The sequence below is a fragment of the Nuphar pumila genome, chromosome 15, assembly GCF_984573655.1.
Source record: "Nuphar pumila chromosome 15, dmNupPumi1.hap1.1, whole genome shotgun sequence".
Classification (NCBI taxonomy): Eukaryota; Viridiplantae; Streptophyta; class Magnoliopsida; order Nymphaeales; family Nymphaeaceae; genus Nuphar; species Nuphar pumila.
Genome location: NC_143263.1, coordinates 86,743,349 through 86,765,413, shown reverse-complemented (window position 1 = coordinate 86,765,413; position 22,065 = coordinate 86,743,349). Strand labels below are relative to the sequence as shown.

The following is a 22,065-nucleotide window of genomic DNA, read 5'->3' as shown; positions in this document are numbered from 1 at the left end:
AAAGTTTGTTACTTCAAAACATAAGGTGTATGACAAGCATCCGCTTCATACTTCTTTCTCAATCAGGAAAATCCAAAATTCATGGAAGCTGGAGAGAGTATGATACAAAGAAAAACTTTTAAATTGGAACAACAAGATAATGAACACCAGGAGTACTGTTACACAGTCTAATGGACATATTTTAGCATTCTTGTAGAATCAAGCATGAACTTTTGGCAATTGACACTACACTACATAGAAAAAGTAAAGAAAGTTTGCTACTTCAAAACAAAAGGTGTATGACAAGCATCCACATCATACTTCCTTCTCAATCAGGAAAAATCCAAAATTCATGGAAGCTGGAGAGAGTATGATAGAAAGAATAACTTTTAAATTGTAACAACAAGATAGTGAACACTAGGAGTGCAGTTATAGAAGGGAGGGCCTCCACAAGACAATTCAAAAGAATTGACTCCAAATTGATTCACCAAAAAGTAGAATGAGAACATACACCACCAATTAGTCTTTATATAGTCTAAGGCCTAGCTAATTACCCTTATATGAATGAAAATTTACTCCAATGCTACCACCCAATACAAGATACCAAAATACAAACATAACCCTATTGGCCGCCCCAACTAGTGAGCTCTATAAGGCTTAGCTAGGCTAGGTACACTCATATCAATCCAACCCCATGAGTTTTGTCTTATCCTCAAGGCAAGTGACTTGGGAAGCGAGTCATGATGTCTTCATTAGCTCTCAAGAAGCCTCATTAGGTCTGGTATCACTCCACTGGATGAGAATTTCAGTTGATACACTCCCTTCAATCCTTCTCTTTCTCTTGCCAAGATCATGTGTGGGCACCGGTTGTGCAACTCACCAAGATCCAGTTGTTGGGCTTCTTTAGTGGGGCGCATCCATGAAAGGGGCTTAAAACGTGAGGTATGGAACACCGGATGGAATTGTGTATCAGCTGATAGCTTGAGTTTGTAGGCCACCTTGCCTACTCTTGCCAAGACCTCGAATGACCCAAAAAAAACTGTGGACTAAGTTTGTGATATTTAGCCAGTCTCACTCACGGTTAGTTGCCTATGTGGGGGCAACTTGAGCAACACCAAGTCTTCAACTTGATATTCCATCTTATAATTTTTGTCATGCTTTTGTTTCATCCGATTTTGGGAATCCATGAGGTTCCTCTTGAGCTTGTGCAATAGTTGGTCTCTTGCTTGTAAGACCACATCCACCGAATTGATCTTGGCACTTTTACCAATGTATGTAGGTATAGTTGGTGGCTTCCTTCCATATAATGTTTCAAAAGATGCCATCTTTATTACCGAATGGTAGGTTGAGTTGTAAGACCATTCAACCCATAGAGGCAACTTCATCCATTGCTTGGGTCTATCCCTAATGAAGGCTCGTAAGTAGGCTTCCAAGCATCTATTTAGCACCTCGGTTTGGCCATCTGTTTGGGGATGGTAGGCAGTGATCATGGCCAATTGGGTGCCTTAGAGTCAAAATGTACTCACAAAGAGTGGGTCCTGGTTGCTCATGATTGTCTTTGGCAAGCCATGGAGCTTGAAGATATGATCCATAAAAAGACCGGCTACCTCCTTAGCCGTGTAGGGGTGCAATAGAGCTATGAAATGCCCATACTTGATCAATCGATCCAACACGGCTAGGACAGTTGTCTTCCCATTGACTTGGGGCAGTCCATCTATGACCGTTGGAGGCAGTCCAACGATTTTCTCCTTTTTGAAGTACAAGTATTGCTCTATAAATAGAGCCCCTTGTAAATGTAGAGATATGCTTTTCTAAGCATATTTGTGGAGGATACAAAGATCATTATTTTTACATTGTATTCTATTGAAGTTTGTGGTTTAGATATCTCTTTTATGAGATTGTAATGGGTCCATTGGAGACCATATTGTATTTGTACAGTTGAGTAGCCCTTTGTTGGTATTGTGATTGTGCACATCTTGTTTCATTTCATGGTATCATAGTCTTAAGCTCTTGTAATGTTGAAAACCATCTTGGGTGTGCTTTATTTTTAGCGGTGGTCTTCAAGCTTTGCTCTTCCACTTCAAGTCATTCACTTCGTTGTTAGCATGGGTGTAAGAGAATCCGCCTTTGTCATCTCTTACAAGCTCAATGAAAACAACTACTTGATGTGGGCTACCGCAATAAAAAACCACATCAAGGAGAAAAAGCTTTGAGGTTTTGTTAGTGAGACCACTAATGAATCCTAACTTAAGCTAACGAGAAGAGAAGGAGATCAAATCATAGCATTTTTCAAAGAAGAAAAGGAGAAGGCTTTGCAAGACTATTAAGAGAAAATGAATGATTGAGAGGCTAATAACACTCAAATACTCTCATGGTTTATGAATACCATAGAGTTCAAGATTGCCACCAACATCATCAAGTTCAAAAAGGCATGTGATGTATGAATTTTCTTAAAGAGTTCATTCATTCAAAAGGATATGGCTAGACTATATTATCTCCAAGACAAGGTACGTACAACCAAGCAAGGGGATAAAAGTGCATGAGATTTTTATGGTCTCTTATCACCTATTTGAGATGAATTGGCTATGTTAGAAACAAAATGGAAAGGTTCAGCAATTGAAATGAGAAAACAACAAGTTGAAAGAGAAAATCTCTTTTCTTTTCTATATGGTCTTCGACCGGAATTTGAGCAAGTTAGACCATCTTTACTTCATAAGACTTTGACTCCTTCTATAAGTGAAGCCCTTGCTCAAATATGTCAAACCGAAAGTAGACTTAGAATGCACAAGTCTAGTGATAAGGTGTTTGTCGTATCAAGACCTGGTAACTTTATAAAAACTTATAAACCTCCTCATTTTGAGAGAAAATTCAATGGAGGAATACATAATAGGGGAAGATAATGGAGGATACAAGGGAGGAAAAATTACTTGTCACTATTTTAAAGAACCAGGATACATAAGATCGGATTGTCCTAAACTCAAAAAGATGGTCGCGGTAAGTGAAGAACCTCAAGAATCAAAGAAAAAAGACAACTTCAATGATTTGACAATTACCCAAATTGCGGAGGCTGTTTCACAAATACTAAAAGCCACTCCTATATCTGGTAAGTCCTCTTGGATTTTGGATTCAGGAGCGTCTTTTCACATAACTCATAATGAGTTCCTACTATCTAATTGCACTAATTCATACTTTTCATGTGTGTCAAATGCCAATGGTACTTCTTTAAAAGTTAAAAGTATAGAAAATCTTGACAATGATTCAAAAAAGTTTTTTGTTCCAAATGTTAAGGTTATTCCAAAACTTGATTTAAACCTTTATTTGATTTCTCAAATTTCTGATTATGGGTGTAAAGTATTCTTCTCATCTAAGGCTTGTTGGGTGCAGAATCTCCGGTCAGGGAAGCTGATTGGGCTAGGCAATAGAAGATGAGACATTTACTATATGGACTCCTTATGTCTACCTAAAGATTCTTTTTGTAATCTTATTCAAGAAATTAATTTTAATCTTTGGCATAAAAGACTAGGACATTTAAGTGTATCCAAATTATCTCTTTTTTCGTTTTTTGATAAATTTTGTAAGGAAAAGGAATTTGTATGTGAAGATTGTATACTTGAAAAAATGCAAATGTTGTCTTTCGGATCTAGAACTTCCTTGACTAATGAAAGTTTTGAATTAATGCATTCGAATGTATGTGTCCCGCTCCCGTTTTGTCAAAATGTGGTTATTCATACTATGTCACATTTATAGATGATTTTAGTAGACACACTTGGATCTACTTAGGCTTAAATCCAAAGTTTTTTCGTATTTTAAAAATTTTCGCAATCTTGTTAAAAATCAATTTAAAACAAATATTAAGATCTTCCGCTTAGACTTAAGGAGAGAGTTTCTTTCAAATGATTTTCAATTCTATCTAAAAACTCATGATATTTTGCATCAAAAAATTTGTCCTAAGATCACTTAACAAAATAGAATTTTCGAAAGAAAACATTATCATATTATTGAAACTACTAGGACCCTGCTTATTTCAAAAGAAGTCCCAAAGAAGTTTTGGGCCGAAGCCGCCCTCACCGCGATTTACTTAATAAATAGAATGTCTTCTCAAACTTTAGAAAACAAATCTTCAATTGAAAAACTCTTTAAGGTTACTCCCGATTTAAAAAGATTAAGGGTTTTTGAATATAAATGTTTTGTGCTTCTTGAAAAATACAACAAATTCTCTCCTAAAGCTATTAAATGTGTCTTTTTTGGATATGCTGAAAATAAAAAAAGCTATCGATGCTATGATTTTAAAAATGATAATCTTTATGTATCTAGAAATGTAACATTTCTTGAAAAAGAAAAGGGATTTGATCTTGAAAAAACTAAGGAAGAATTCGAGTATACTTTCTTGTTTGACTTATTGCCTAAGTCTAACATTGAAATTGATGATGAAATTAGTGAAGAACCAACACGTAACATTATACAATACTCTAGACGAGATAATAGGGAGCATCCATGTGCCCTTAAAAAATATAGCCAATCAACAAATATAAAAGAATCTAGTGTTAGAAGATTTGAACAAATACCTAAACCTCCAAATAGGTTTGTCTCCTATGAATCTTTTTCTCCAAATTATAGGGCATGACTTCTAGCAATTCACTCATATCATGAGTCATCTAATTATAGAGAAGCCAAAGATATAAAAGAATGGGTAGAAGCTATGAAAATAGAATTATGAAAATAGAATTAGATGCATTATATAAAGCCCATACATGAGAAATTCAATATCTTCCTAAAAAAAAAAAGACAATATGATAAAGATGGTATTTAAGGTGAAAACAAAGAATGACGGATCCCTAGAAAGATATAAAGCTAGGTTAGTTGCGAAAGAATACTCCTAAGAAATATGATATAGATTATGAAGAAACCTTTGCCTCAGTAGCTCACATGACCACAATTAGGACTCTAGTTACAATACCATCCATTAAGAATTGGCCTATATATCAGTTAGATGTTAAGATTGCCTTCTTAAATGACAATTTAAATGAAGAAGTTTACATGGATCCTCCACCTGGTCCGACTATTGAAAATGGTATGGTTATTTATCTTCGAAAGACTGTATATGGGCTTAAACAAGTTCCTAAAGCATGGTATGATCGGTTCAGTGGAACTATGGTTAATTTTAGATTTAAGTCATGTTATACTAACACTACTTTTTTTATAAGATCTATAGGTACTTCGCTTACCATTTTGCTCTTATATGTTGATGATATGATCATCACTGAGAATAATCAGAAGGAAATTGAACAAATTAAAATTATGCTTAAGAAATTTTTTGATATAACTGACCTTGGTTTTTTGAGGCAATTTTTAAGTATTAAAGTAGCATATCGCCAAGATAATACATTTTGTTTCAAATAAAGTTTGAAGCTGATATTGTTTCACATTCGAGAATCACATACACAAAATACGCCGACACTCCTAAAGTGATAAATACCAAAATGAGAGCTAAAGACAGAGTTTTATTAAATGATCCAACTCCTTATAGGCAACTTATTAGATCACTAATGTACTTATCTATTACTAGACCAGATATAACGCAAACAGTGCAATACTGCAAGTTAGTTTCAGCATGCGCCTAATGTCAGTTCACATGAGTGTCGTGTTAAAAATACTTTGATACATCAAGAAGACTATATCTAAAGGGCTATTCATATCCTCTTATTAATCTTTAAATCGTATTCGTTATACTGATTCTAACGGAGGAGGAGATCCCAATAACTGACACTCATCTACGAGTTTTCGTGTGTTTGTAGGTGATTCCCTCATTTCCTAGAGATGCAAAAAGTGTTTTTATCTTCCACGAAAGCTGAATATAGGGCGATGGCTACAACAACAATCGAGGTCGAGTGGATGAGATCGTTACTTTCAAATTTGGGTGTTGATGTTTCAGAACCTTCAAAGTTATGCTGTGATAACAAAAGTGTCATATACATAACCAGCAATCACACATTTAATGAACGAACAAAACATATCAAAATTGATTGTCACTATGTTTGAGAAGAATACTTGAAGGATACAATTACTCTACCATATGTTTAGTCTGAATTCCAGATTGCGGACTTCTTCACAAAAGCCCTTCCTCTACCACGTTTTTCGTTTCTTCTTAACAAACTTTCAGTAATCTCACCGTAAGTTTGAGAGAGAGTGTTAAAATATATATATATATATATATATATATATATATATATATATATACACGAAATCTCGAACAAACTTAGTTGTGTATACCTAGAATGATTCAAACCTGGGTTTACTTTGACCCAGGTCTGAATCCGATTGAGTCAAAGGTCAAAGCAAACCCAACGAACCCAAGTCCAAATACGGGAGAAGAAAAAAGCAAAAGGTGCAAATTTCAACAAAAGAAAACACTTTCTTTCCCGCTCTTCACAACAAAAATATTAAAAAAAGGAAAATATGAGGTGCCAGCTGTTATTGATAAAAAGAAAAAACATTAAAGGCAGGCAGGCTATGTCACATGGGTGCGGGTGCAGGGATTCGGCACTTCCAAAAAACCCGTGTGTGGGGGTGCGGTAGGGGCAAAAATGTAATATATATATATATATATATATATATATATATATATATATATATATATATATATATATATATAAGGGGGGTCCGAGGGTTCCCCCCGACGCGGGCCCCGCTGCGCGGTCAGCGGGCGGGGGGTTATAGGGGGGCAGCGCCCCCCCCCCCCCCCCAAGATTTTTTTTTTAAATTCTGCAGCCCATTTCATAGGGCAAATTTTTTTTTTAAAAAAAAAACCCAAAAAAAAGGGACCAAAATGACCTTGGGTGCAGTCAACGCACCCAGAGTCGGGTTGACCGCACCCGCGTCGACGTGCGTGCGACACCCTGCTAGCCGAATCCCTGTGACATAGCAGGCAGGTTACAGCTGGTTGAGGATGACAAGTGTCAGTTGATGTGATAATACAAGGGCTACGTATCTTCTTTCCCTTGACAAATTTTTTTTTTGAAATAACTCTCATTCTCTCTCTCTATTCAAGCGAGACGAAGAAGAAAGAGGACAACCCAACTCTCTCTCTCTCTCTCTCTCTCTCTCTATATATATATATATATATATATATATATATATATATATATATATATATATATATATCCCAACGAGATGACAAAGAAAGATGAGGACGATCCCAACTCTCTCTCTCTCGTGACGTGTTTGCCACACCGATGTGGCACCTGCGTCGACGCGGGTGCGAGGGCCCTTTGAACGAGTCCCAGTGACAGTATATATATGTGTATATATATATGTTAGGGTTACCAGAAGCGCCATAGGACATGGGGAAGTGTGCTTTTTCAAAGGGTGTTTCAAAAGAGCGAAACGTGCTGAGAAGCGCCAAAAAAATTAGGAAGCATGCTTCCCAATTTAGGGAAAGCGCGCTTTCCACTCGCTTTCCCTTTTTTTATTATTTTTTTGTGTTTTCATTTTTATTTTCCTTTCTTTTTTTCTCTTTTTTCGCTTCTCCCTTCGCTTTCGGTTCGCTTCCTAGGTCGCTTTCGAGACAATTCCTGGTTCACTTCTAAGTCGTCCTGCGCTTCCCGCTTCCTAAAATTTTGGAAGTGCCTTGCTTCCCACTTCCCTGACTGACAGCTCTGATATATACCTGATATACATATATTTATCCATATACGTAATATCAAGGGTATTTTAGTCATTTTATGTATTGTAATATATACAGTCCAATAGGGATTGTACAGTCTTTTTTTGTTTTTTATTTTTCTATTTATTTTAGTATGTAAATCAATGTTGACCGATTGGGAGCAGTCCAACGGCTGTTGGACTGCCTCCCTTTTCTCCTTTTTGAACATGTATTGCTCTATAAATAGAGCCTCTTGTAAATGTAGAGATATGCTTTTCTAAGCATATTTGTTGACAATACAAAGTTCATTATTTTTTGTGGTTTAGATATCTCTTTTATGATATTGTAATCGGTCCATTAGAGACCATATTGTATTTGTGCACTTGTGTAGCCCTTTGTTGGCATTATGATTGTGCACATCTTGGTTCACTTCAAATATGTCATCAAATAAGACCAAGACAAATCTTCTCAAGTAGGGCCTAAAGATATCATTCATTATGCTTTGGAAAGTGGTTGATCCATTAGTGAGTCCCAAAAGGCATCATCATAAACTCAAAGTAGCCACCTGTGGGTTTGAAAGGCCGTCTTGTGTTCATCTTGGGTGGCCATTCTTATTTGATGATAGTCCAAACAAAGATCCAATTTGGAGAAGAAACACACCCCATGTAGCTCACCCAAGAGCTCTCCTATAACCGGGACCGGAAACTTGTCTTTGATAGTAACCACATTAAGTGCCCGATAATCTATGCAAAACACCATAATCTAACTTTCTTCTTGACCAGCAATACTGGAGATGAATATGGACTCTTGCTGGGCTGAATTATGTCATTTTGGATCATTTTCCTCACAATTTTCTCAATCTCATCTTTTTGCACTTAGGCATATCGATAATGGCACACATTGGCCAGTTGAGAGTCCAGTTTGATTGGAATGTGGTGATCATGACTCCTCATGGGTGGGAGTTCCTTGAACTTCTGAAACAGTAATTTTAGAAGCTCATGCAAGTATGATCTTTTAAGAAGTGAGATTCAGGCACTCTGCAGCTAGCACATATAACAAACCAGATGCATCTACAAGGTTAAGGAAAAAAAACAAGGGGAAATTAGACCTACAAAAACAACTGATTATCTAATAGAACATCCACATATTCAAAGAATAAGATCCATGGACAACTACTGATTATCTGATAGACTACACAAGCATTAGTGCAGAACAGGTGAAGAATGCAGGAGGCGACAAAGAGGTAACCAAGAAGATTAATTTTCCCTCCAACTAGCTAGTATTAGGATATTTTCATCATTTACCATCATAATACCATGATCATAATATGGAAATTCTAAAATTTAGTGATACATTGAAAAGATCATGGTAATGTCATTTTTTTCCATTTTCAGAATGATCTGAAGAAAATATATTTGATGACTATTAAAAATTAAAGATCCAAAGCTACTTGTATATAAACCCTAGAATATGTCAATGCATGTTGTTTTCAACATTACCTAATAAATGGTTTATCCACAATCTTCCTTTAACTATTCTTGTTTCCTTCCTGTGGCATCACCTATGAAACGATATGTAACAGAATATCGTCAGACACATCTAAGCACAATTGTGAAAAGTAAGTTGGATTAAATTTCCTAATATAAAATAGTACATAGCCCAAGGAACAAGTAGATAAAGTAAAGCAGGTAGAACAATATTAAAATGTAGATTAAGCAGTCATGTCATGAAACTTTGGTACTATTATACAAAAATGAAATTTTGTTACTGTTCTTATGAAAGTCAGAAATGTAAGATGTATGCCACATCTCTGCATCATACTGCTTTCTCAATCATTTACAGGCACCAAAATTCGTGGAGGAAATCTAGAGAAACTATGATAGACAAAATTTGCAATTTGATGGAGATATTTTATCATTCTCGCGGGACCTCCCATCATCTCTTTGTGAATTCATTACTTCTGTTCTATCAGTTAAGTGGAGCTCCATGATTTAAGTGCTCAAAATAGGTTACTCCCTTTGTGATTGTATGCATATGTGAATACGTAAACCGGGTATAGGAATTTCAAAAGCTCATGTATATGCAGAAAGTTGGAAGAAGTTGAGAAGCACTCTCCAGCTAGCACTTACAGTACACCAAATCAGATATACCTACAAGGTTCAAATAAAAATACAAAAGAAAAATTAAGACCTACAAACTTCTACAGAGAACAAATGATTATCTGCTAGACCACCCAAGTATTAATCCAGAAGGGATGAAGAAAGCAGGTGGCAAACTCAAAAAAGGAAAAAGAAAAGAAAAGAAAAGAAAAAGATAAGACAGGCAAAAGAACCAACTTTCAATCAAATACAAGGCAACACAACCCTTTTCAAGAAATGAAATTATTTTGGCAAGCATGAGGCAAGAAGGCATCAACCACCAAAGTGGATAATCAGCCAAAAGAACCAACTTATCCCAGGCAAATAAAACAGCATCCCTTAGCAAGAAGCTGAATCATTTTTTAATTTTTCCCATACTTGTGGACCTTCTGGGTGAATGTTTACAAAATGCTTCATAAATCGTTCATTTGAACAAGCTAGTATTGTACTCAAGGACAGCATGGCCCTGGCAAAACCTCTTTCGGTGAGCCAGTTATACATGGAAATCCTAAGTTTAATTCTTTCAGTATCATAACAAAGAAGTGATGGAAATGACGCTATTGTCTGTAATGGGTAATTCAAACTATTTACAAGTATGTCAATCTTCTTTTCGATCACATCAGTAGATTGATTTAGCACAGGAGGAGACAATTTGATCATTTTAGCAACATCATGGCAATCCAGTCCAGCTTTCACAAGGCAATCAAATCTCTCCTGTAGCTCATCTCCTCTTCCCCGGAACTGCCTGAAGGCTTTTGTCATCTCATCTGAATTCTCTTGAAACCCCAGTCTCAACAAGAACTCGGTCTTCCGATATCGAGCTTTTTCCTCCTCACCAGTCCCAGGGACGGGTCTAACTTTCTTCCCCTTAACCCACTCCTTCAACTGATTCGGATCCTGGAGAATAATTGTGCACAGCCGCTTTCTCCCTACGCCCAACTCTGACAACAGAACAACAGCTTTCTTGAAACAACATAATCCCAAAAGATGTGGATGACGGCGGACAATTTTTGCAATATTCTCTCTTTCCATCTCAATTTCATTGAGAAAATGAAGCCCCTGCCAGAAATTCTTCACAAAATTCCCAATCGCAACTTCAGGCAACTGGAAAAGCAAACTTAATATCTCATTCATCATAAGACCTGATTTCAGAAACAGTGCAATCAGTACATAAGCGTTGCTCCCAGAACCATCAAATAAAAGTTCATAATGCTTCTTAAGAAGTCTGCCCAAGTCCTTCTTACAGCAACAAAACTCTTCAAGATGTTTCAGCAGTCGAAGAATTTTACTCCAATCGTATGAATTCTTTTCGGTCAGACATCCACCAATCCAGTCATACTCTATCTCCATTGCCTTGAATTGTTCAAGAACTTTGGCGAAGTTAGCATCGACCCCGCCTACCAGAAGTGAAGGGCACGAAATAATGAGCTTAATAAGAGTACTTGAGTTCAATCCCAACATTTCATAAGCTCTTAGTTTCGACTGTAAGATGCCAGAGTCATACCGAAATACTTCCCTTGCATCCAAATACACCCTTCCCAATTTACTGCGAGGCACGCCATAGTTGCGCAGAACATGATAGTTTTCAAGCAAGAGTTGATCATCACATAGGAACATCAGATCTCGCGGAAGTAGCGGAGCAAACTCCGAGGGCTTCAAGCCCATGCTTTCAAAGAAAGGCTCCAATTCATTGATGGGGTGATAGCGAAAGAACCTAACCAGGGCATGTTTGACCTCCTGTTCAGGCTCGACCTTGGAGAGGAGTTTCCGGAGGAACTCCGGCGAATTCCTGCTTATGTGATCTGCGTCGGTGAAATGCAATCCTCTGGTGCAGTGTAGGTAGTCCAAAAGCGCATCCTGAGCGGCCGCCCGTGCGCTTCGAGAGATGCGGCCGAGAGCTTGTTCGCCGGTAACAGCTTTTCCACTGGAAACAGGGTTTTGAGTGGTGTGGGAAGCTCTAGTTCCTTGATACAAAGCTGTATTTCTACCCAAGCTCAATGCTTTCCCAGAAAACAGTACATCACAAACCGGGGTTTTCACGAGGCGGGAAGGCCTAAGATTGCTGAAAAGAGGCAGGCACTGATCCAAATTCAGGGCTCTCCTAGCAAACAGCGTGTTACTAGAGGTGGTGTGGAATGGGATTATAGGGTTTCTCTCATCAGAATCAACCATTTCACCAACATGGGTAGTCTTAATAATGCTAAAAACAAATGGGTTTTGCTTCAAGATTAGGTCTTTCCGAGAAAACATGGCGTTCCTAGTGGTGGTGTGAAGTTGCGCCACAGAACTGCTATCATAAGAAAGAGACACTCGAGCAACATGGGTGGCTGCGATACCGTGGTGGCAAGGTGGTGGGCATCCCATGAAACGCAGTGTTTTTTTTGGGACAGAAGAAGAGGGCAAGAGGTTAGGGGATTGTGTAGGGTTTTGGTGGAAATTTAGGGTCTTCTCACACAGGCATGAAGGGTTCGACATGGGGACCATTTTGCAGAGTTGGGTAGTCCTCCTAAGCGTGTAAGAACGCGTCATGATACAAAGGAAATACGTGAAAGACGAAGCATCTACACATCTACATGGGCTTACCCCGCCTGTTTCTGCCGCCGCCTTCAGAGTCGGTGGGGGTTGGGGGAAGCGATGAAGTGCACCACCATCGTCTTGGGTCCTTGAAGAATGTGAGGAGCCCCCCAACAGCCACTTTCAGAGTCACTGATGTTTTTTACTTTCCTTCGTTCGGCTTCTCACTGGCGCACTGCTCCTCCTCCTCTCTTCCCGGCAGACCCAGGCTTTAAACTCAGCTCTTTCAAGCTGAACCCAAACGAGTCAGGTGCAGGGTCCGACCTTGTGGCACATAGCTAGGGCTGGGAAACACGCTCGGCTCGTAAAATGAGCTCGTTCAAACTCGTAAAATGAGCTCGGCAAGCTGAAACACTTTTTTTTTATAGGCAAGTTGGGGTTAGGCAGACCCCCTACCAGATATCTCTTAAGCCCCATGTGGCAGAGGGATTCGAACCTGGCCTTCAGCTTGAAACACGAACAATAGGACTCGACTCAGCTTGACTCATACAAGTTCGTTAAATAGTAAAAATATATTTTACAACTTACAAGTTCTCTTAGTTATCTTCCCTTATCTGCATCAATGAAAAAAAAAAGCGTGTCCTTGGCCAAATGACTACTCGGCCTACTCCACCCCAATTCACCATTTTGAACATTATACAGAAGGCTTACGTGTGATTGATCTATTTGATTTGCAGAAAATAAGTTGGCGTTAAAATCTTATTACTTCTACCTCTTAAACAATGTTTTTTTAATCATATTTCTTTCAAATCAAAAACATTGTTTTTTTTTTAACATGCCAGCTCAAACTCAACTAGTTTAACTCGGGTTTATTATGAACTCAAACACGGGCTTAGCTCGCGACAAAAAATAAGACAAGCTTGTTGTTCACGTAGCTTCACCCCAAAAAGATTTTGACAACTTGAAATTCTCTCCACAATTGTCCTATTCATTTTCTCCACAACTCCATTATTTTGTGTAACATAAGGAATGAACTACTCATGTTGGATCTCATGTTTCATACAATACTTCTTGAATTGGAGAAACTTTCAAAATATTGCTAAATTTACTTTTAGGTTTAATAACATATCCCTACACTTCAAATAAGAAGTATCATCATTGGATTTCACATTTTATAGGATCACATACATCAATAATAAATATGGTCTAAAACATCATTTGCACCTTTGGGGCGATTCTTTTAAAAAGAAAATTTATGTCAACTAGACAATGATCACATGGGTTTAAGAGCATACATTTCACTTTAAAAAGGAGATTTTTCTTCACCAACAATGATTGATTGGTGTCTTTTAATGCCATTGAAGGGAGATATTACTCAAGGGGTTTTGTTAGAAAATGATGTATCGTATATTCATCTTTGTATTTTTACTACAAAGCATTCAAGCATGTACCTAAAGAGTTGAGATCTAAACTAGATGACAAAGTGGTGTCATATGTGTTTATTACTTATGTAGAAGACTTTGGATACATCGTTTGGGAAAATATGATAGATATTGTAACGCCCCTAAATTTTTAATCTTAATTATTGTTTAAATATTAAATTTTAAGACCAGTTTTTTTTTTATAAGTATAAGTAAATCAGATCTTATAATGCGGAAACGATTTTAAAAAATGGTTAAGACTTTGAGCGAGGTTATACTAAAGATAACAATCGAAACAAAATGTACGTGATATACACATTTCAAACCACGTACAATATAAGACTGAAATATGATGAATTTTAATTTCATTTCAAATCAGAGTATAAAAACAATAGTTCAGTCTATACACGATCAAGTACTTAAAACAAAAAGATCATGTCTACCAAAATTGCAAGATAAGAGTAGACCCTCGAGGATGCAGCTCGACCAATCCTTTGCTCCAACTACTCTTCATACTTTACTTGTATTACCTGTCCTCCATAAAATGAGGTCAGACTTGCTAAAGTCTAGTAAAACAACCGAAACTCAAACTTAAAGAAAGCATATCAAGCATTTAAAGGTAAATACATGATATATTATTCATCAATCATCAAGTGATAGAGAAGAGAACAACATCCTATGAGTCATTTATTTCAAGCATTAAAAATAAAATATTTAAAAGTATTCCATCACTTAAGAGTTCATTCAACCTTAACTCACATCATAAAGCATAATCTGTATGCATTCAAGATATACAAGTCATCGCATTTGACCATTCCAGCGTGAAACACACGCACGTACTTCCTAAATAAATCATTTAGATATTCATAATACACATCAATCATGATACATAGGTGTGATATATTCAAGTTAGACAATCATAATACAATCATTTGTAAGAAAACTATGTAGGCATGATATGTTATTAACCTAATAAGTCAACCTAGTCATTATAGGCATGATGTGTCATTCACCTATACGCTAACATAAGCATCACACTCATAACCTTATATCAAGATCTAAAATCAATAAGAATTTGATTCTCATATATGAGTTTAGTATATAATCATGCTACAATAGAAAAGCCAAATCTATAAATTCATAACTGACTATCTCAATATCATCACAATTCATTATAACATTTTATTTAATCATATAAATATTCATAAGATCACGCCAGATCGCCGGGTCTGAGAAATGTACAACCTCACAAGGGGTTATTGTCCTAGACGGATGGTTTGCCTGGTCTTGGACAATGCACTTTCTCATAGAAATATACCGTCTTTGTGGACAACTCGCTCTTAGATAATGCACTTCCTCAAAGAGACTTACCGCTCTGGCCAGATTACTTGATCTGGTCATGCACACTCTCATAGAGAATCCTTTGAGAACAGTTTCTTAACAGATACCATATCCAGTGAAAACTATTATGATACATGTATCAATACAATTGACCACTCTCAAGGTTGATAGCCACCAATATGGGCACAAGCATGTATACAGTCAATATGCATCACATCACACATCACTTCATATGGTACTTAAATTATAAAATCACACATTTAATCAATAAGGTTTTATGAACCATAATTCACTATTGAACTTAAACATTTATCATATCATATCATTCATAATTTCATATCACGTGACATTTAAATCATATCATACAGAAGCATATTATTTTATGCATCATATCATCGCCACAAGAAATATTGTATTTTATAAATTAAACATCGAAGCATGCATAAGCAAAACATGAGTTCTATGCATGCATACGTGAACATGCATATTTCATAATATGAAACAATTAAACATCAACATACCTAATTGTTACGTAGTTCAAGTTATGCACACAAGATTAAAGTCATATATGCATTGTTTCACCACATGAATCAATATGTGAAGCAAGTATTTCATGCATAATATGTCACACACACACACACACACACACACACACACATATATATATATATATATATATATATATATATATATATATATATATATATTAATAGCATTTACACAAATCATGGCTCGTTCACGAGAGCAAGGGATGTATCATTCCATGCATAACGGTATTTGCATAATCCTGTCATAAACATGATTCCATCGCTCATGCTTTCGTGCATGATTACACAATTATTATTTCACACTAGCATTCAATATGGTAATGTCAAGCACATCAATTTATGCAATATTCGTTCACATAAATGCATGCTCAAACATGTACCTACAACAAACACACTCCATATTCCGCTATCTAAAATTATAATGAGCATGATCTCCGAATTATGACAATAAAACCACTTCTATTCTCATACATTCAAATCATGCTCAGCATGATATCTGAGCTACAATCATTAGAGAGAGGTAAAAGATGTATTTCTTCTACTATATATCTTTCTAATGAGTATATTATGTGTACTGATAGTGAAAAACCAAAAAGTTTTGTAGAAATGCAGACTGCACACTCATAAGAACACACACTCATAAGAACATGTGAATGAAAGCTATGCAATAAGAGAATTCTTTATATAAGAATCATACCTATGACTTGGTGGAGTTGTCAAAAAGTAAAAAGGTATTGTAAATTAGATGAGTTTATAAGTTGAACACTGAAGGCCAAGGGCGAGTGTGGTACAAAGCTAGATTAGTGGTGAAAGTCTACATGCAAAAATAGGGCATTGATTTTAATGAGATATCTCCTATAAATAAAATGTCATCAATTCAAGTGATATTGGTTTTGGTTGCAAGTCTTCACTTAGAGTTGGAGCAATTACATTTTAAGGCAGCATTCATTTAATTGAAACTTGTCACTAAATGTCTAATTCCTATAAGTGATCGTCACCTAGACATGATCAAGAGAAAGAGGTCATAATGGCATACTGCATGTAAAGCCTAGAAGCATTATATTAGTCAACTATCTTTTGAAGCAGTAGAAAACAAGAAACGTAGTTAAAAGGCAAAATCTCATAGTAGGTCAGCTTAAAACTATTGATAGAAAGATTTTTAAAAGCCAGCCTTAAAGGCACGAGCATAAGTTGCCAAAGTGAGTTAAAAGCATGGAAACATGCATTTCAATGTGTTAATGGGTCACTATAATCATATAATCAAACTTTAAGGCGACTATCTTAAGTGAAGGCAAGAAGCAACTGCTAGAAGTTTTGGGATTGGGCAAATGTGGTAGACAATACAATTCTAGAAAGCACCAGACTACTGTTAAACATAGGTGAACTTCATGTAAAATGCATGAAACATTCATTGGTGGTCTGGCTCCACAACTCGATATTACAAGTATTACAATTTTATTGCATGCTATTTTCAAAGGTTGATACAATATCCAAAATACAATAGTTTTAAAATATTACATATTATTATTGTGACATCAACATGATGGTGCACAGATCACCTGCAAGGCAGTTGCATGAATCAAGTGGAAGAAAGTTAGGGCTATATATCAAGACAAAGATACCAAAAAGAATCTTCAAATGGGCAAAAATGGTAGGGAAGAAGGTGATGCCATACAGATTGTGCGACTTGATTCAAACACCAATCATGTCATATCGTCATAGGCTGAGTCGTCTCTTGTATTTCTAGAAGGTGCTTTCAATTATTCAAATAATGCATATCGAACACATGAGTATTTTATAAGGCATGTAATAAAGAGATGAGGTCACTTCTGATTGAGAACTTAGAGGTGGTACTCAAGGATAGAGAAGCAACTCTTGAATGCCTATCTTTCACGAACGACTCTAGCTAAACAAAGAATAAAAAATTCAGGCTTGGGGTAATGGTGGTTAATCATATTCATATTCGGGGGGGTAAAAGTGAGGCTTTCAATGTTATTGATGGTAAAGGAAGACTCTCTCTTTCTCATGCAAAAAATCAAAATATTTTTGCTTGTGCTTCTTGTAAAATGGGCTTTTTGAGTATCTATTACCAGCATCAATTTGTTTTCCAAGGAACTCAAATGCCAATTAAAATTCTAATATATATTCAAATGATTTAATATTATATATTTTTCTATACCATGTTCCTTTGTCAATGTGGCTCAACCAAAAGATCAATATGCTTATGGTTGGAATTTTTCAAATTTGATAACCTTGTAGATAATCTCATCCAAGCTATACAAACGATATGCTCATGTCAACACTTGACGTGGAAATTACTTAATTATGCCTAAATCCCAAGTCAACTTGAACATGAGAGATAAAAGTATCTCTTCTTGCTAGTATCTCCTAATTATGTGAAACAAAAATATTATATATACTCCTAATCAAAATGCAGTGTGTGGTGGACAGCAACTAGAACTAACTCCTAACCAAGTTGCTTGTTTATTAACAGATCATGTTGTCCAAGTTATGAACTTCCTCAAGACATTGATCATGTGAACTCATTGAGAACGCCAAGAGACTGCCACAACTGGAGGATACTTGAAATTATCTTCCTCTCCAAATAATCAAGTTGATGATGATTGCTATAACAACCAGAGTTGTGATGAGAAAGAATTCGTGGAGGATTGATATAGTGTTCATTTGCATGAAGTTTTCTTTGCATGTTAATTTTGGATGTTATATTGCAATCCATCTTGTAGAGTGTGGTTAGTGAGCACTTGCATCGGTGATGTAAGCATGAGTCTTAAATTGTAAACTGTTTGTTAAGATTATAATATATTTTCTTCTAATATTAGATAAAATTTGTATTTCTATCCAATGATCATGTTTTTTATTGCATATATATATATATATATATATATATATATATATATATATATATATATAAAGAGAGAGAGAGAGAGAGATTTCATGCCATATCCAAGGAAGACACTTAGTTAGATCCTAGCATAGATCACAATCCTTGTTTGCAGCTTTCCTATATCATTAACCATAAGTTCCTAACTGAAATTGTCATTAGTTTGCATTAGATAACATGGTCGTCATTTTTTATGACCTACAAACAAACAATGAACACAAAAGGACATTGTTTTAGTCATGCAACTTTGCCATTTCTAAGCACTACTTCCTATGATCGGCCAAAAATCCACGCCATCAAGCACTAAAAGAAAAATATAGCACTCCAAAACTTGTGCAACATATACTAACAAAAGTTTAATATCAACAACAGTTGTGACCCAACATAATGCAACCAACATCCAGTCGACCACCTGGAAACATAGGAACAGTCCCTGAATCAAGTACAGTCGACAATACATAGTTCTAGTGCTGCCACCATCTATTCCGGTACTGGAAAATGAAGAAAGTGAATATGGTGTCAGTGATCAACCAACTAACAAGCTTGGTAGGCACAAGTGAGGATCCATATTGAAGATCAGGTTAAATTCAATCCTGAAATTCAAGAATTATGTAATTGTGAATCTGTGCATGAAAACAAAGATAATTGTTAGAACTCGGCCTTAAGGAGGAATGGATTTTATAAAAGGGCCTCGAGAGGGAAACAAGAGGGTGCATCTCAAACACAAATAGGTAAAGAAAAGGGAGAACAAAAAGTAAAATAATTCACTAATTTCATTTATAATTAATAATAATAATAACATTTATTTGTAGAGTCTACCTAAGAGTCCGAAAGAAAAAAAAAAGACTAAAAATAAAATCCAAATAGGAAAAAGGATCTTCCAATTCCTGTCAGACTGGGTCTCTTGAGTGGATTTGAATCCAGAATAGCTTTTTGGAGTCGAATCTGGGATGGTTCGTAACAATCAACCCCTCTTAAATTTGCCTTGTCCTCAAGGTGAGAGCACTCAGAAAACTGTTGTCGCATTCGATCCTTGTCCCCTTTGGGGTCAAACACTAGGCACGTGGTTTTTCCCCATGTCCTGATGGGTTCAGATCTATGGATAGGTAAAGTTTGGGTCCGATCTTGGTTTGGATTTGGATTGGGTGGGGTTAAGGTTTGGGTTATGTTAAAGTTTGGATCATGGGTTAAGTTTAGTGTTATTGGTTTTGGGATTGGGTCCAGATTTGAGGAGTTGACCAAGAACATAAATCTGAAGTTGATCAAAGAAGGAACTCAAACCCAATCTCCACTAATTTTAAGTAAGAGGGAGGTGGGTTCGGGTTCAAAACTAGTAGAAACTTGTTTGAGACTTGAGATCTAATGAGAATCAGATCATAAGCAGTTTGGGTTAGCCCTAAATCGATTTGTAAAGGATGAAACTAGGTCAGAACCGAGTCCAAACAATGGTTGAAAGGGAGGCCCAAGTGAGCAGAATCAGTTTTGGGTGTAAAACCGGTCTAGTGAAGTGAAGTGAATGTGGGAGGAACCAGGTAGCGAGAACCAATTTCCCTCAAATCATGAGAGGGAAGTCTCTTTCCCATGTTAGGAAAGCCATCGGTTTCCCCAAATGGTGGAGAGTAGCTGATGGGCTTCTTGGAGGGAATACCAACAGCCACACCTGTTAAGGGGGTCTCCTCTGGTCGAGCTCTATTGAGTGACCTATGGCTAGCCGAACTCGATCAAAAGAAGCTACCATCCTCTGAGGTCTCGTCATCAGCAAGTTCAATGCCGACTACACCTGAGCTTTGGGTCCCTTCCCTACACCACCAACATCAGTGGTAGTGGAGCCACCATCCTTCGAGGTGGAGGGGGGTCGTGGCAGTCCCAATCGATGATGGTGTCAAAGTCGAGATCGAGGAGGCGATTGACAAAGGTGGCAGTGGTGTTAAAGAAGTCATTGAGGAGACCAATAGGGATGACAATTGTTAAGGATGTTGATGAACCAGGTCTCGGCCTTGGAGTCAAGGCTGGAGGCGGTGTTCGGTTTGAAGGGAAAGAGGTGGAGGTGGGAGGGCTTCGTGAGGTGGCATAAATGTCATACTTGTTGATGCCACTCCTCCCTCACTGACCTAACCGCCTGCCTCTCCTGGTAGCTCGACCGAGGTAGCAAAGGGACTTTTCATGGGGGTGGAGAATGATACATGCGTTGCACATCAGCCGAAGCTTGGCAGTGGGAGTGAAGGTCATCTAAGGGGCATCGTCCCACTGAAAGGGATCAGAGTCCATGTCACGCGACCAACATGAGGAGTCAAGTGATTTCATATAGCTAGCAACGGTCGCAGCCATAGCGGGGAGGAAGGTGGCAGAGTCGAGCTCTATCGGAGCAACGACCTTCACCATCTGTGGTGGTGTCATTGGTTTGGCTGAGGATGGTGTCGCTAGGTCGGCTATAACAAAGAACCAATGAAAAATTCCATAAAACCAATTTACTAAATTTTTTGTGGCAATGTCTATAAATTTTAGCTCTAAACACAAGTCTGACCTCCTAGCTTCTGTTGTGGCAGCCATAGCCATCAACCAGAGGACTTTTTAACCAAGCCCTATTTGTTGAAATACCGTATACATGTCTATAAAACTCACATAAAATGGTTTCATTAAAAACCAATCGGTTTGAGTGGTATGATTTTTCTACTAGAACCGTCTAATTAGGAAAAGCACAAACAACATGATTACTTATTTTAATCACATGACTAAAACACATAGTTAATGTAATAAATATACCATAACACAACAAACTGAATTTCAGGTATGCTTAGGCGTTAAAAACTGCTTCTACACATCAAGTAGAGTACAAGCGTGTTTCATAATCAATCAAGCATGATTCTAAGACTTAAAACAAGTCATGGCATGCATGTAGATCATGATTCTTGAAAATGTTTTTGCCTAACTCTCAAAACCATAGAAAAAAACATTTTTCACATTTAAGCATGAGATTTAATAGAAAAACAATAAGTTTTAGATCTATTAGAACCACACACATAACATGCATAATCATTATATACACATACAATACTTGATTTGTATATTTCCCCCCCAATAACTACTTGGTTCAAAACCAGTTTTTGGTTAAAACCCAAAAAACAATATATATATATATATATATATATATATATATATATATATATATATATATATATATATATATATATATATAAGTTCTTTTGAAAACCTTCTGTGCACAAGGTATATTTTTTTTAAACCTCTCATGCTGGTTCTATGGCTGATCCACCCATGGATCACCATAGAACTCGCTCTTGCATAATCTATGTAATCGAAATTCCGATCCAAGCATATACGATAGAGGTACCTACTTCGTAAATGCCTTCGAACATTCACAAGCCTTCTTTTCCTGTCATGACATCTCGAAGCAACTTCAATGGCTGCTGGAAAGCCTATGCTAGTCATAGAAGAGGAAAGAGACGTGAGGTTTTGGAAGAGCTAATGAGAGAGAAGAGAGGAAGAGAGTGGTTGGTGTGTGAAGCTCCCTTCTATGTGGGCCTCATACAAAAATTGGAAAGAAAGAGGGGCACCATCCTCT

At 36.9% G+C, this 22,065-nt stretch overlaps 1 protein-coding gene across 1 annotated transcript; it reads right to left on the bottom strand.

The window, feature by feature from the left end:
* Positions 1-10,077: 10,077 nt before the first annotated feature.
* Positions 10,078-12,530, bottom strand: LOC149815885 (transcription termination factor MTEF18, mitochondrial-like). The gene has a single exon (XM_089989298.1). The coding sequence runs from the start codon at positions 12,286-12,288 to the stop codon at positions 10,099-10,101; it is 2,190 nt and encodes a 729-aa protein (XP_089845424.1). The 5' UTR covers positions 12,289-12,530; the 3' UTR covers positions 10,078-10,098.
* Positions 12,531-22,065: the final 9,535 nt, after the last annotated feature.